Here is a 14,359-nt window from a genome sequence, read left to right as displayed (position 1 = left end):
CCTTTAGCTAATCTTTACGAAGAATATGGGGCCTTTTTATCTGTCATGCCATCTGATCCAATTTTGCTAGTCTGTTGGCTTTCCTCCAAGACTACTTTATGTATTTATACACCTTTAAAAACAAAGAGCATCAACAGATTTATAACTCACTTTTATAGCCTTTTCTGTAGAAGCAAAAGGAAAGACATGTAGATGTAATCCAATTATTACTGGACTAAAGAAAAAGAAACACACCAGAAAGGAGGCTGTTAGAGAGGGCATCCTCCAGCTGTCTACAGCTGCTGACCTCTAAAATGACAACAGGTTAAATGATGTTTAGAATCATACTCACTTATAAGACTTTTGTACCTTGTATCCTACTCTGGCTCCCTTAGTTTGTACAAATACTCACCCAATCTGCTCCTATTTATGTATGTGCTGCAGGAAGGAAAGCCCCAGACTGATAATTACCATGGCTTAGTCCCTGAATCCTCATGTAACATTAAACCCTTCTGAGGTCAGTAAAAATTTGGCCTTGAAAAGGACTACAGGACCATCCATTCCTATGAAGAAAAAGCCATATGCTTCTCTGCTTCCCACAGGGTTAGTGGAATGTATTCTGACAGAGACAGAACAAGTCTGCCAAGACCTGTGCAGATAGAACTATCCTTTCACCCACAATAAACAGATATGCTCTTGAGCTATAGAGAGTCATAAAAGAAATATATATTGTCTTTTATCTTCTTTTCAGTGAGTATAGTGAAGTGTCAGGAGTTATTGCTTTAATATCAGTAGCGAAAAAGCTATTTTTCTGGAGCATGTGCGAAGGTATACATGTAACAACACGTGCAACTATAAGACTGCTAAGTAACCAGCTTCTTAGTAGCTTTTCTAAAACACATTAAATTGGCCTGATAACATCATCAGTGCATCAGCTTCCAATTGTTCCTGTGGAGTCACATAAGGAATGGTCTGGATATTTCTACTCAAAGAAAAGCGAAAAGGTAGACAACACTTTTACCACTGCCTAACTCTCATAAACTTAATTCAGAAGAATGGGAACACATTGGGGGTTTAATTGATTATTGACTTTAGGTTTATAATGTCCTCTGAAGTCAATGGAAGGGTGATGTCAAAGACTCAACTGAACCCCTGGCTAATGTCTTAAAACTAAGAAACAGAAAGGACAAGTACTGATCTACTGAATCTTCTGCAGATACTAACTAGACTAGGGGTCATTTTCCCACAAGCAATCGGAATGTCTTATTTTTTGCCAGAGCATTTAAGGCTAAAAATCTGAATAACCTTCTCCCCTCTACTAACTAGATTTATGAGATGCCAAGTAAGTCAGCAAAGCATTAGCTTTAGCTTGGGTATAATTACTTTTAAGTGACAAAACAAAAACGTTAACCACAAAACTAAGGACTTCCTACATAGCTAAACTCAGACCTTCGAATTTTTTAATGTAATTAGGACCTTGGTCAATATAATATAAAGGAAACGAAGTGGGCCAAAAATAATAAGTGAATAATCAACACTTATCAAATACAAATACTGCATTTTATAAGGATTAATTGAACCTCTAGCTTCATCTGCCCTTGATTTAATGCTACCCACTGGCCTCAAAAATGAACAATTCACGTCCTAGCAAAGCCATCAGGAGGATGCGAATAGAACTGAACTAGGATACAGTCTTTCCTATGATAAAAAATTTTCCTTTCCCCCTTTTCCCTTTTGGCTAGTGCAAAGAAAGGTAATAAAATGAGAGGTGGGAGTATTTCATAGTGAAAATTTGCTCATTTTGAATAAGAGCTTTACCATCCTTCCTACAGGCATCCTTCCTACAAACATAGTCATTCAGACACTTTAGCTACGTAGTAACACTGACCATGAGAGCAATATCTCAAAGACCAAGATGCGGAGTCAATTAATTGTTGGAGAAAGGCTTACCTGAATGCTGGCTGTAGAGCGATTCTTGCGGGTTGTGGTAGTAGCCATTGTAGTGGTGGTTTCCATGACAGTGGTAGACATTTCCGGTGGCATGGAGGTTGTCTGTGTCGTTCCCAAGATTGATGGGACTTCTCCCACCAGTCGGACACTTCCATTGATTTTAATATTGGGGTTGTTCTCAGCCGCCATGTTCAGTACTTTTAAACCATCATAATAGAGCCCAGAAAGCTGGCCTTGGAAGAGGCGTCCTTTGTCCTTTCCACCGATAGCTATTTGCGCCTGGGTGTTGAAGATGGTTAACTGCCGGCCTAGTGGGTTGGGTGGAGGAAACATCATTATTCCTGTACATTTTCTCTGTTTGCCTTACCTGGTCTGAATGGACCAGACATCAAAACAGGCTTCCTTGAGCAATTGAAAGGAAGAAAATTGGGTAACAAAAATTCAATATAGACATTGGCAAATAACATTTCACTGTTTATCTCTTCCACTGTCTAGCTGAATATCCTAGATAACCTGAATAAAAGATTCTCTATCTCTTTATTGTGAGGCAGGAGAAATCTTGTTCAATGATGAGCAGTATTATAGTCTTCCTGGTTATGCAGTTGTGGATGACAGAAAAAAAAAACAGGTGATGAAAATAATAAATCATAAATACTTACTGTACTGATTTTTTAACCTAAAAAGTAACACAATGAAAACTAAAAAGAATTATATATGGCAAATAAAGACTCAGTGAGGTAACACAGAACACTGAATTAAAAAACTAGGTCTGATAATTAAATTAAATTAACTGAAATTAACTTAGATTCTAGCTAAGAGACTTGGATTTATTGTATACTTATAAAAATAAACATTTTGGTCACCAAACACCTCATTTCCTAGAAATCTTCCTAATGCATAATATTCTACCCATACTTGCTATTTAATAAACATTATGACAGATTATTTCCCATCTTTATTAATTTGGAGGAGGGGAGAGATTACAGTCACACAACTAAATCTCCCTCTGAGATATGAAAATAAGTAGGCATTGATCATGTCAGTGAGAAAAGGGGGAAGAAAAAAAATGTCATTCAGAATCAATGAATTTTAAGAGGAGGGATAGGTGTTAACGAAAAAAGCTACACATAAAACACCTTAAAGTGATATAGAGGTATGCTAATGAATTGAAGCAAAGAGTAGCTCACCTCATTTGAAGTTCCCATTTGGGGAACCATTTATGCTTCTGTGGACAGAAAACTATCAGAATGAAATGATGGTAGAACAGAGGTTAGAATAGTGTAACTCAACTTATCTTCCCCCCAACTATTCCTACTTTAAAAAGCCTCTCTTAAGTTTGAGATGTTTCCCAGAAAAATCTAAATACCTTTTAAAGGTTAGAGCCTTCTATTCTATTATTTCTCCAGATTATTTTCTTCTGTTTTTCCATATGGAGAAAGGTGGAAAAATTTTTTAATGGAATTAAATATATCCTTTCTGAATTTTTCTCCATTTTAGTCAGTGATCAAACAATACTTCATTCATTCTTAATCTAATTGCCTGAATATTTTTAGCTATTAATGACTGGAAACACTGTTCTGATATACTTGCCTTTTTAATAAAAGGGAGTATATTTTTTTAAAGACTGAGGTTTTCATATAATCTCAAATATGAATAGGGGCATGCTGTGATATTTGGGCGCTTAACCTCTACCACTATTACATGGCCTTTAAGCCTACACAGTGAGTAGCTATCCTTGAATTTCTGGTGTATAATGTGGAGTCCCTACTCAATGTAGAAAAACGGACGAAACAGAAGGGACAGAGAAGGGAAAATGCATCTGCTCAGAGGGAATTCTTTGTACAAGACCCAGCTCCACTCACTGGGCAATGCTTAAGGGCATATTAGTCAAGAATGATTTATAACTAATACCTCTTTGGAAGCTTCAAACACTACACTTCACTATGATGATTTGGACAGATAATTTTGTTATAGTGAAAATAATCTCTATAAAAATATCTGGAGCATGGAAATGGAATCTGCTGGCTTTAATGATAACAGAATTGCCCAGATCCTAAGGGTCCAATCAAATAGGTCTAATAGATTTCCATTATTTTCCCACCAATTCCTTCAGTGCCCTGTGCACATGCATCATTGCCTATCCTTTGGCCTCTCATTTCTCACATAAGATGCAGCAAAAAGTTCAATGCCCAATAATACTGGCTAATGGCCTGGAGCTCATACCTCTTTACTGTTTATTTTTTGACAACAGCTTTATTCTGGGAGCCCTAAGCTTACTATAAAAAGAAATGCTGGGCTTCCCTGGTGGCGCAGTGGTTGAGGGTCCGCCTGCCGATGCAGGGGATGCGGGTTCATGCCCTGGTCCGGGAGGATCCCACATGCCGCAGAGCAGCTGCGCCCATGGGCCATGGGCGCTAGGCCTGCGCATCCGGAGCCTGGGCTCTGCAACGGGAGGGGCCACGGCAGTGACAGGCCCGCGTACCGCAAAAAAAAAAAAAAAAAATGCTCCTGGCCTTGCATAGGCATTTGCAGTGGTTAACATAATAAGAATTTGCCTAGTAAGAGATCTCTAGGGCTAAAATTCAGTATCTTACACCTCAGTGCCAAGCTATCCCTTCCATTCACATAACTGTTGGCCAACCATAATATTAATGCTTATTCATCTCCTTTTTTATATATAGCCAAAAACTGATAATCAGTTAATGCTTATAACTGATTACAGGTAGAAAATTTTATATTTCTAATATTCACAACAGTACTTCACATCTGTAATGGTCCTCATCTTATTTTCCTATTGATGTTATTTTGCCCTTGCTTACAAATAAAAAGAAGATCAGAGCGAATTGAAATGCAAAGTTGAATTATACTGGTTAGAAATGATGGATCTGACCAATCTCTCCCATCAGGAAATTTGCACAAGCCTCTTAGATAGCCTCATCCACCAGAGGTCAGACAGCAGAAGCAAGAAGAACTACAATCCTGCAGCCTGTGGAACAAAACCCACAGTCACAGAAAGATAGACAAGGTGAAAAGGCGGAGGGCTATGTACCATATGAAGGAACAAGATAAAACCCCAGAAAAACAACTAAATGAAGTGGAGATAGGCAACCTTCCAGAAAAAAATTTCAGAATAATGATAGTGAAGATGATCCAGGACCTCAGAAAAAGAATGGAGGCAAAGATCGAGAAGATGCCAGAAATGTTTAACAAAGACCTAGAAGAATTAAAGAACAAACAAACAGATGAACAACACAATAACTGAAATGAAAACTAAAATAGAAGGAATCAATAGCAGAATAACTGAGACAGAAGAACAGATAAGTGACCTGGAAGACACAATGGTGGAATTCACTGCTGCAGAACAGAATAAAGAAAAAAGAATGAAAAGAAATGAAGACAGCCTAAGAGGCCTCTGGGATAACATTAAATGCAACAATATTCACATTATAGGGGTCCCAGAAGGAGAAGAGAGAGAGAAAGGACCTGAGAAAATATTTGAAGAGATTATAGTCGAAAACTTCCCTAACATGGGAAAGGAAATAGCCACGCAAGTCCAGGAAGCACAGAGTCCCATACAGGATAAACCCAAGGAGAAACACACTGAGACACATAGTAATCGAATTGGTAAAAATTAAAGACAAAGAAGAATTATTGAAAGCAGCAAGGGAAGAATGAAAAATAACATACAAGTGAACTCCCATAAGGTAAACAGCTGATTCCTCAGCAGAAAATCTACAAGCCGGAAGGGAGAGGCACGATATATTTAAAGTGATATAAGGGAAGAAACTGCAACTAAGGTTACTCTACCCAGCAAGAATCTCATTCAGATTCGACCTCACTTACACCAATGAACAGATCATCCAAAATGAAAATAAATAAGGAAACAGAAGCTTTAAATGACACAATAGACCAGATAGATTTAATTCATATTTATAGGACATTCCATCCAAAAACAGCAGATTATACTTTAATCTCAAGTGTGCATGGAACATTCTCCAGGATAGATCACATCTTGGGTCACAAATCAAGCCTCAGTAAATTTAAGAAAACAAATCATATCAAGCATCTTTTCTGATCACAACGCTATGAGATTAGAAATGAATTACAGGGAACAAAACATAAAAAACACAAACACATGGAGGCTAAACAATACATTACTAAATAACCAAGAGATCACTGAAGAAATCAAAGAGGAAATCAAAAAGTACCTAGAGAAAAAGGACAATGAAAACACGACCATCCAAAACCTATGGGATGCAGCCAAAGCCATTCTAAGAGGGAAGTTTATAGCTATACAAACCTACCTCAAGAAACAAGACAAATCTCAAATAACAATCTAACCTTACACCTAAAGGAACTAGGGAAAGAAGAACAAACAAAACCCAAAGTTAGCAGAAAGAAAGAAATCATAAAGATCAGAGCAGAAATAAATGAAATAGAAACAAAGAAAACAATAGCAAAGATCAATAGAACTAAAAGCTGGTCCTTTGAGAAGATAAGCAAAATTGATAAACCATTAGCCAGACTCATCAAGAAAAAGAGGGAGAGGTCTCAAATCAATAAAATTAGAAATGAAAAAGGAGCAGTTACAAAAGACACCACAGAAATACAAAGCATCCTAAGAGACTACTACAAGCAACTCTATGCCAATAAAATGGACAACCTGGAAGAAATGCACAAATTCTTAGAAAGGTATAACCTTCCAAGACTGAACCAGGAAGAAATAGAAAATATGAACAGACCAATCACAAATAATGAAACTGAAACTATGATTAAAAACCTTCCAACAAAGAAAAGTCCAGGACCAGATGGCTTCACAGGCGAATTCTATCAAACATTTAGAGAGGAGTTAATACCCATCCTTCTCAAACTCTTCCAAAAAATTGCAGAGGAAGGAACACTCCCAAACTCATTCTATGAGGCCACCATCACCCTGATACCAAAACCAGACAAAGATACTACACAAAAAAAGAAAATTACAGACCAATATCATTGATGAACATAGATGCAAAATCCTCAACAAAATACTAAAAAACAGAATCCAACAACACATTAAAAGGATCATACACCATGATCAAGTGGGATTTATCCCAGCGATATAAGGATTCTTCAATATATGCAAATCAATCAACGTGATACACCATATTAACAAATTGAAGAATAAAAACCACATGATCATCTCAATAGATGCAGAAAAAGCTTTTGACAAAATTCAACATCCATTTGTGATAAAAACTCTCCAGAAAGTGGGCATAGAGGCAACCTACCTCAACATAATAAAGGCCATATATGACAAACCCACAGCAAACATCATTCTCAATGGTGAAAAACTGAAAGCATTTCCTCTAAGATCAGGAACAAGACAAGGATGTCCACTCTCACCACTATTAGTCAACGTAGTTTTGGAAGTCCTAGCCACTGCAATCAGGGAAGAAAAAGAAATAAAAGGAATACAAATTGGAAAAGAAGAAGTAAAACTGTCACTGTTTGCAGATGACATGATACTATACACAGAGAATCCTAAAGATGCCACCAGAAAACTACTAGAGCTAATCAATGAATTTGGTAAACTTGCAGGATACAAAATTAATGCAAAGAAATCTCTTGCATTCCTATACACTAATGATGAAAAATCTGAAAGAGAAATTAAGGAAACACTCACATTTACCTTTGCAACAAAAAGAATAAAATACCTAGGAATAAACCTACCTAGGGAGACAAAAGACCTGTATGCAGAAAACTATAAGACACTGATGAAAGAAATTAAAGATGATACCAACAGATGGAGAGACATACTATGTTCTTGGATTGGAAGAATCAATATTGTGAAAATGACTACACTACCCAAAGCAATCTACAGATTCAATGCAATCCCTATCAAATTACCAGTGGCATTTTTTACAGAACTAGAACAAAAAAGCTTAAAATTTGTATGGAGACACAAAAGACCCCGAATAGCCAAAGCAGTGTTCAGGGAAAAATACGGAGCTGGAGGAATCAGGCTCCCTGACTTCAGACTATACTATAAAGCTACAGTAATCAAGACAATATGGTACTGGCACAAAAACAGAAACATAGATCAATGGAACAGGATAGAAAGCCCAGAGATAAACCCACGCACCTATGGTCAACTAATCTATGACAAAGGAGGCAAGGATATACAATGGAGAAAAGACAGTCTCTTCAATAAGTGGTGCTGGGAAAACTGGACAGCTACATGAAAAAGAATGAAATTAGAATACTCCCTAACACCATACACAAAAATAAACTCAAAATGGATTACAGACCCAAATATAAGACCGGACACTATAAAACTCTTAGAGGAAAACATAGGGAGAACACTCTTTGACATAAATCACAGCAAGATCTTTTTTGATCCACCTCCTAGAGTAATGGAAATAAAAACAAAAATAAACAAATGGGACCTAATGAAACTTCAAAGCTTTTGCACAGCAAAGGAAACCATAAACAAGACCAAAAGACAACCGTCTGAGTGGGAGAAAATATTTGCAAACAAATCAACGGACAAAGGATTAATCTCCAATATATATAAACAGCTCATGCAGCTCAATATTAAAAAAAACAAGCAACCCAATCCAAAAATGGGCAGAAGACCTAAACAGACATTTCTCCAAAGAAGACATACAGATGGCCAAGAAGCGCATGAAAAGCTTCTCAACACCACTAATTATTAGAGAAATGCAAATCAAAACTACAATGAGGTATCACCTCACAACAGTTAGAATGGGCATCATCAGAAAATCTACAAACAACAAACGCTGGAGAGGGTGTGGAGAAAAGGGAACCCTCTTGCACTGTTGGTGGGAATGTAAATTGATAGAGCCATTATGGAGAACAGTATGGAGGTTCCTTAAAAAGGTAAAAATAGAATTACCATATGATCCAGCAATCCCAATACTGGGCATATACCCAGAGAAAACCATAATTCAAAAAGTCACATGCGGGCTTCCCTGGTGGCGCAGTGGTTGACAGTCCGCCTGCCGATGCAGGGGACGCAGGTTCATGCCCCGGTCCAGGAGGATCCCACATGCTGTGAAGCGGCTGGGCCCATGAGCCATGGCCGTTGAGCCTGCGCATCCGGAGCCTGTTACTCCGCAACAGGAGAGGCCACAACAGTGAGAGGCCCACGTACAGCAAAAAAAAATTTAAAAAGTCACATGCACCCCAATGTTCATTGCTGCACTATTTACAATAGCCAGGTCATGGAAGCAACGTAAATGCCCATCGACAGATGAATGGATAAAGAAGGTGTGGTACATATATACAATGGATATTACTCAGCCGTAAAAAGGAACAAAATTGGGTCATTTGTTGAGACGTGGATGGATCTAGAGACTGTCATACAGACTGAAGTAAGTCAGAAAGAGAAAACTATTGTATATTAACGCATATATGTGGAAACTAGAAAAATGGCACAGATGAACCGGTTTGCTGGGCAGAAACTGAGACACAGATGTAGAGAACAAACTTATGGACACCAAGGGGGAAAACGGCAGGGGGTCGGGTGGTGGTGGGATGAATTGGGAGACTGGGATTGACATGTATACACTGATGTGGATAAAATACATAACTAACAAGAACCTGCTGTATAAAAAAAGTAAGTAAAATAAAATTTAAAAATTAAAAAAAAAAAAAGGAGCAGCTGTTTTGGGGGCTCTGGCTCACTAAGGCCATGGCGGAGGGAGGGGTACGGAATGTGGGGCAAGCCTGCGGCCGCAGATGCCAGGGTAAAAAAAAAAAAAAAAAAAAAAGAAAAGAAATGATGGATTTCCTTTATTCCAGTTGCCATAGTTCACTCCAACAAGTGGTCTTTGATTGTTCAAGACTGACCCAAGCATGGAGAAAGGCAAGACATGTGTCCTGGGCTATACGATTAAGCCACTGCTCCACTTCTGGCTATTCCTTCTTTCAAGGAGAGATCTGACTAATCACTTCTTGAGAACAAGACACCGGTGGGGTGAAATAGGGAAGGAGGCTGCCTGTGTTTCAGATTTCCATCATGCCCTAGGAAGTATCTGGACCTTTGTTTATTTGTCTGTTTCATGTTTTATTTCTGGCTAGGTTTGCTTTTCTTATGTTTTAAAACCCTTTCCTAGCCTTCTGTACCTGAGATTAGGTGGTTAATAGTAAAGCTGGCAAGCACTAAAGGAATAGGGGGATATTCAAGTCTCCTGCCATCTCTTCCTCTGATCAATTTATCTCTCTCAGGTAAGTAGGATTAAGTGAATAAGTGAGAAACAATCATCACTACCCTCTCCCTATGAAGGATATAAGGGACTGACCGGGGAAAGTCGTACTATCTGCCCAAGATTTCTCAAAATCAATGCCAGATCTCCTTATTGTCCCTCATTATGATCAATCGTGTTTTTTATAAGGAGCGACCATTATTATCTCTCTATTCCAGTCTGATAATTAATTGTTCTATCATCAATAATACGAAATCTGGTTATAACCCCAGTACAGGGTTTGTAGCAGGTTACTTTGTGTTTTGCTTTGGGTGCCCATCCTCTTGAAAGTCATTAATTGTTACCTCATTTGGACAACAAGTTCACATACTGCTTAAATTAAATCTTTGCACGTCTCCAGTCAGTGTTGCACAAAGACTAATTAATTAAAACTCAGAACACCCTTGGGGAATAGGCAGTATTATTTCTCCTCTCCTCAGATGGGAAATCTGAGATATAAACAGGTTAAGTGGATTGTCTAAGGTCAGAAAGTCAGTCAATAGCAGACAGAGCCAGAAAACAGACTTGGGAATGCTGTGACCCAGATCTCTTCCCCAATGACAGAAATAACTCCAAAGAGGATTCCAGCTACTTCCTAATACCTCTGCCTAATCATCTTTCTGAATTTACCCTGTTTTACTTATTGTCCTTACAAGGTCTTTTGGTATACATTTTCTATTTCTTTTGAAGGGAAAGTTACCTAGACAGAGGAAGAGGTAAAGCAACAGAACGAATAAATGTTACTTACCAAAATCAAACAAAAAAGTAATTTTGGTTAAAATAACATAGAAGAGAGAACTTCCCAGTTTGCAAATAATTCTTTTCAATATTATTAGCATATATAAACATATACATATTCAGTTAAGAAACTGGAATTCCTCCCTCCCTTCCGCCCAAACCACCCCTATCCCTGTCCCACCAACTCAACTTTTGTTGTGTGTTTGGAAGCATCCTTCTATATGAAAGCCAACTGATAACAATGCTATTGGAAGGAAAACTAAAAGCCTACTAGTAACTTTATAATGATTTATACAAATGAAAATGCCTGGCATGCTACTGAACTTAGACTTCAAAAGGCAATGGAGTAAAATAAAATATTATTAACATAAAATTGAAAGAAACAAAAAAATTCTCTCAGGCACATGAGACTCAGACATGCATCTAGTTGTCTTTTCCTTTTTAAGAAGTGAGGCAGTCATCATCTTTAATGTTAAAGGGACTTTATGAGCTGGTGATTACTAAACAAAATTATTTGCTTTTTAGAGTTATTCTTAATTTATTTTTAATTAGACCACGTACGTTAAAAACAGGGCAAACAGTTAAGACTCAGTGAGGATTTTCCGTGTTTAAAGGTCTGAATGTTTTCACTCAACTTACAACTGTAGTAGTCCTTTATTTTTAAAGTTGCATATTAATATACCTCATTACTATTTATAAATAACTCAATCAAATCTCTACATATTTTAAAAACTCACTTAATGTCTACTTAAAATAAAACTCACTTAAGCTACAAGAGTAGCTTATACTGGCTCAGGAAAGAACAGAGTAAATAGCTTCTTAAAGACAAAAATTTTTCGTCATTGAAAGACAATAATTCACTTCCTAATAAATAGGAGCTACACAGAAAATTCTAACATCGGGTATAACCGCTGCCCTCTTTTATTAACAAAGTGGTTGTTTTTTTCAGCAAATGAGAAACTGCTGTTTTGCCTTCCATTAACCTTTCCTTTTTCAACCACGTACACTTTTGTTGCATAAATATCGAATACACAACCAAAGTGTAGAATAAGTTTGTTTATTTTTTTAGTTTCAGTCAGCAACTAGGACACCATTAACTTCTTATGAAACATATTTGCCTCTGTAGGTTTAACTCTAAAGGCAAAATTCATCTTTCTCATTCTTTTCTTTGTTTAAAAACAAATGTTAAAAAGAAAAGTCGCTCCCCTTATAACAGTTATTTAAGCAGTTTAAATTACAAGAGTCAATCTATGATTTTTTTGTTGTCATTAACCGTGCTACAGATAGTAAAGCCAAAACAGCCTCAAGATGTAAGTTTAATAAGTTCTTTTGAAATTTCTTTAGAAAGCTCTGGTATAAGAGGTAATTTAAAACAAATTAACAAATAATGTCATGCAGTGGTTAAATTGCCATAATACATTTCTTTTTTAGAGGTGCCTGGAATTTCTTGTTTGTGGTTGTCATGCTGATAGAAAGCTAGATGTTAGTCCCTTTAACTGTATTTTAATGGCGATGTATTATAGCATGATTTATCAACATACGGCAGGTGGAAGCTGACACAAATTATAATGAAAATTAAAACAGTCATTTATGCAGCAGGCGATTATCATTTAAGGAACATTTATTTGCAGGCTTTAAAAATGAGGGTTTAGAATCAAATGATTTTAAAATGAAAGTTTTAACGACAGTTACCTTTTTCCTGCAGCCACTCCTCTACGGGCCGGTTATATTTGAAGGGGATTTTCTGTTTTACCATTTGGAAGCGTTCATTATCAGTGTTGCCTTTAAAGTTTAAAAAACAGCTTAAAGAACAATCTGAAAAGTCAATAAGTCATTCAAAAACATCCTAGGTTTTTGGTGCGTTTTATGAAGTTTTTAGAGATAGATATCCATTTATCTTTAGTGGAGGTGGAGTCGAAGTCACTCTGCCCTTGGTTGACAGATGTGAGGTCAGGTTATTCTTAGCTATGCGGTACTCCGTATGTTTTGGAAACGTGAGTTGGGATGGGCATCAGGAAGAGGTTTGGCTATTTACAGAAATGGGTTTACCTTCACTCTTCTCCATCTCACTCTAACCACACCTTAATTGGGTCAATGGAGGAACAATGATCCCCTTGACTTGTATCAGATCAGCTTCATAACGTGGTAGGGGATCCTCAGTGTCTTAGTCATGCATGTTCCACACTCACTCTACTGTATCTGATCAGAAGCATGGGGCCATGCACGTCCTTATTTTCCTCTCAAGTGTGTGCAACTGCTCTACTTCCTGGCAGAGGGAAGCCAAAGAAGACAATTTAAGCCTTGATGGCCAACGAAAACTTCCTATTCCATAAAGGGGGGCCTGGCATCCCATCACCTATGTAAAATAGGTAGAGTATTACAGGTAACTCTTTTAATCTCTATCTCTTTGTCTAGATCTGTTCCACATTTTAAAATCGAAGGAACCCCAAAGTAAATATCTGTAAATAAAAGCAGCTATACATATAGTGATATAGCATTTTCAGACTTCTGAGTACCTATATTTTATTAGTACTAACAGACACAGGTTTTATATGTCTACCTAGTCTCTCTCTCTTTCCTTCCTAGGAGAGGTCCTTCCTGAATATACATCCATTCATAAAGCCTGTTAGGGATACTTCTTCCAAGCATGAAATATCTAATCAGTTTCAAGGATCAAACATAATGCTTTTAACTGTTAGTATGCCTCTTTCTTCCTTTCATAAATGTTGTTACCACCCCTGGATGGTTTGTCTAATTAGCACAGACATGGAGAGTGGTGTTGTGAACATATACCCCTAATGAATATGCTTCAAATCACAAAATAATGAAGCCATGCTTTGGGAACTGCTCTGTCTTGTCAACCAACCTCATAGTGATCAAGCAGAAACCGGTGAATTCTAAATTACTTTTGACTCATAGCCTTACAGTATTGGAACTTCAGGAAGCCCAATCCAAATCACCAACATTGAAGGTGAAATCAAATTCTCAAGACAGGTGGCTTGGAAACCATTTATAAAGAGTCTAAAAGCTAGAAAGATTATTAGGATTGAATATAGCATCAGGTGAACAGAAGCTTGCCCTGGCATTTCCATCTCAGGGTCATCTTCACAGAGGAGTTTTCACTGGCAGAGAAGATTCCACATGTGGCTAAACTAGTACCTGCCTCATGTGAGGAATGGGATGGGGAAGGGGTGGCAATATTGGGAGATATTTAAAAGATTCCCCATGCATTTCTCCTTTGAACAAATTATTCTAAGGAGCTGACTCATTATTCTTGCTATCCAGGAATAAAAACAAACAAAAAGCTCATGAAAGAGGCGACCATGGATCTGTTCCCAGCCTACATTATGGGACCCTATCTGCCTGGCATAAAGCCTAACATATTAACATATCAAAGGATAAAGTGCAATGAATGGAAAGAACAATTAACAGTTTTGGATTGCAGT

The 14,359-nt window shown here is 37.5% G+C and overlaps 1 protein-coding gene across 22 annotated transcripts in view; it reads right to left on the bottom strand.

Moving 5' to 3' along the window:
• The window catches only part of NRXN3 (neurexin 3), a 1,711,975-nt gene that overhangs the window by 157,429 nt on the left and 1,540,187 nt on the right, over positions 1–14,359 (bottom strand). For 14 of the 22 annotated variants that reach the window (XM_060295131.1, XM_060295132.1, XM_060295124.1 and 11 more), the window contains 2 exons: positions 12,606–12,695; positions 1,930–2,237 (listed from right to left, as the gene is read on the bottom strand). In XM_060295131.1, the coding sequence (XP_060151114.1) occupies positions 1,930–2,237; positions 12,606–12,695 (398 nt within the window). The remainder of the gene's footprint in view (positions 1–1,929; positions 2,238–12,605; positions 12,696–14,359) is intronic. The other 8 variants (XM_060295129.1, XM_030831922.2, XM_060295134.1 and 5 more) reach the window with 1 other exon arrangement.

Source organism: Globicephala melas, chromosome 2 (genome assembly GCF_963455315.2).
Source record: "Globicephala melas chromosome 2, mGloMel1.2, whole genome shotgun sequence".
In the NCBI taxonomy this organism is placed as follows: Eukaryota; Metazoa; Chordata; class Mammalia; order Artiodactyla; family Delphinidae; genus Globicephala; species Globicephala melas.
This window is presented reverse-complemented; position numbering and strand designations above follow the sequence as displayed.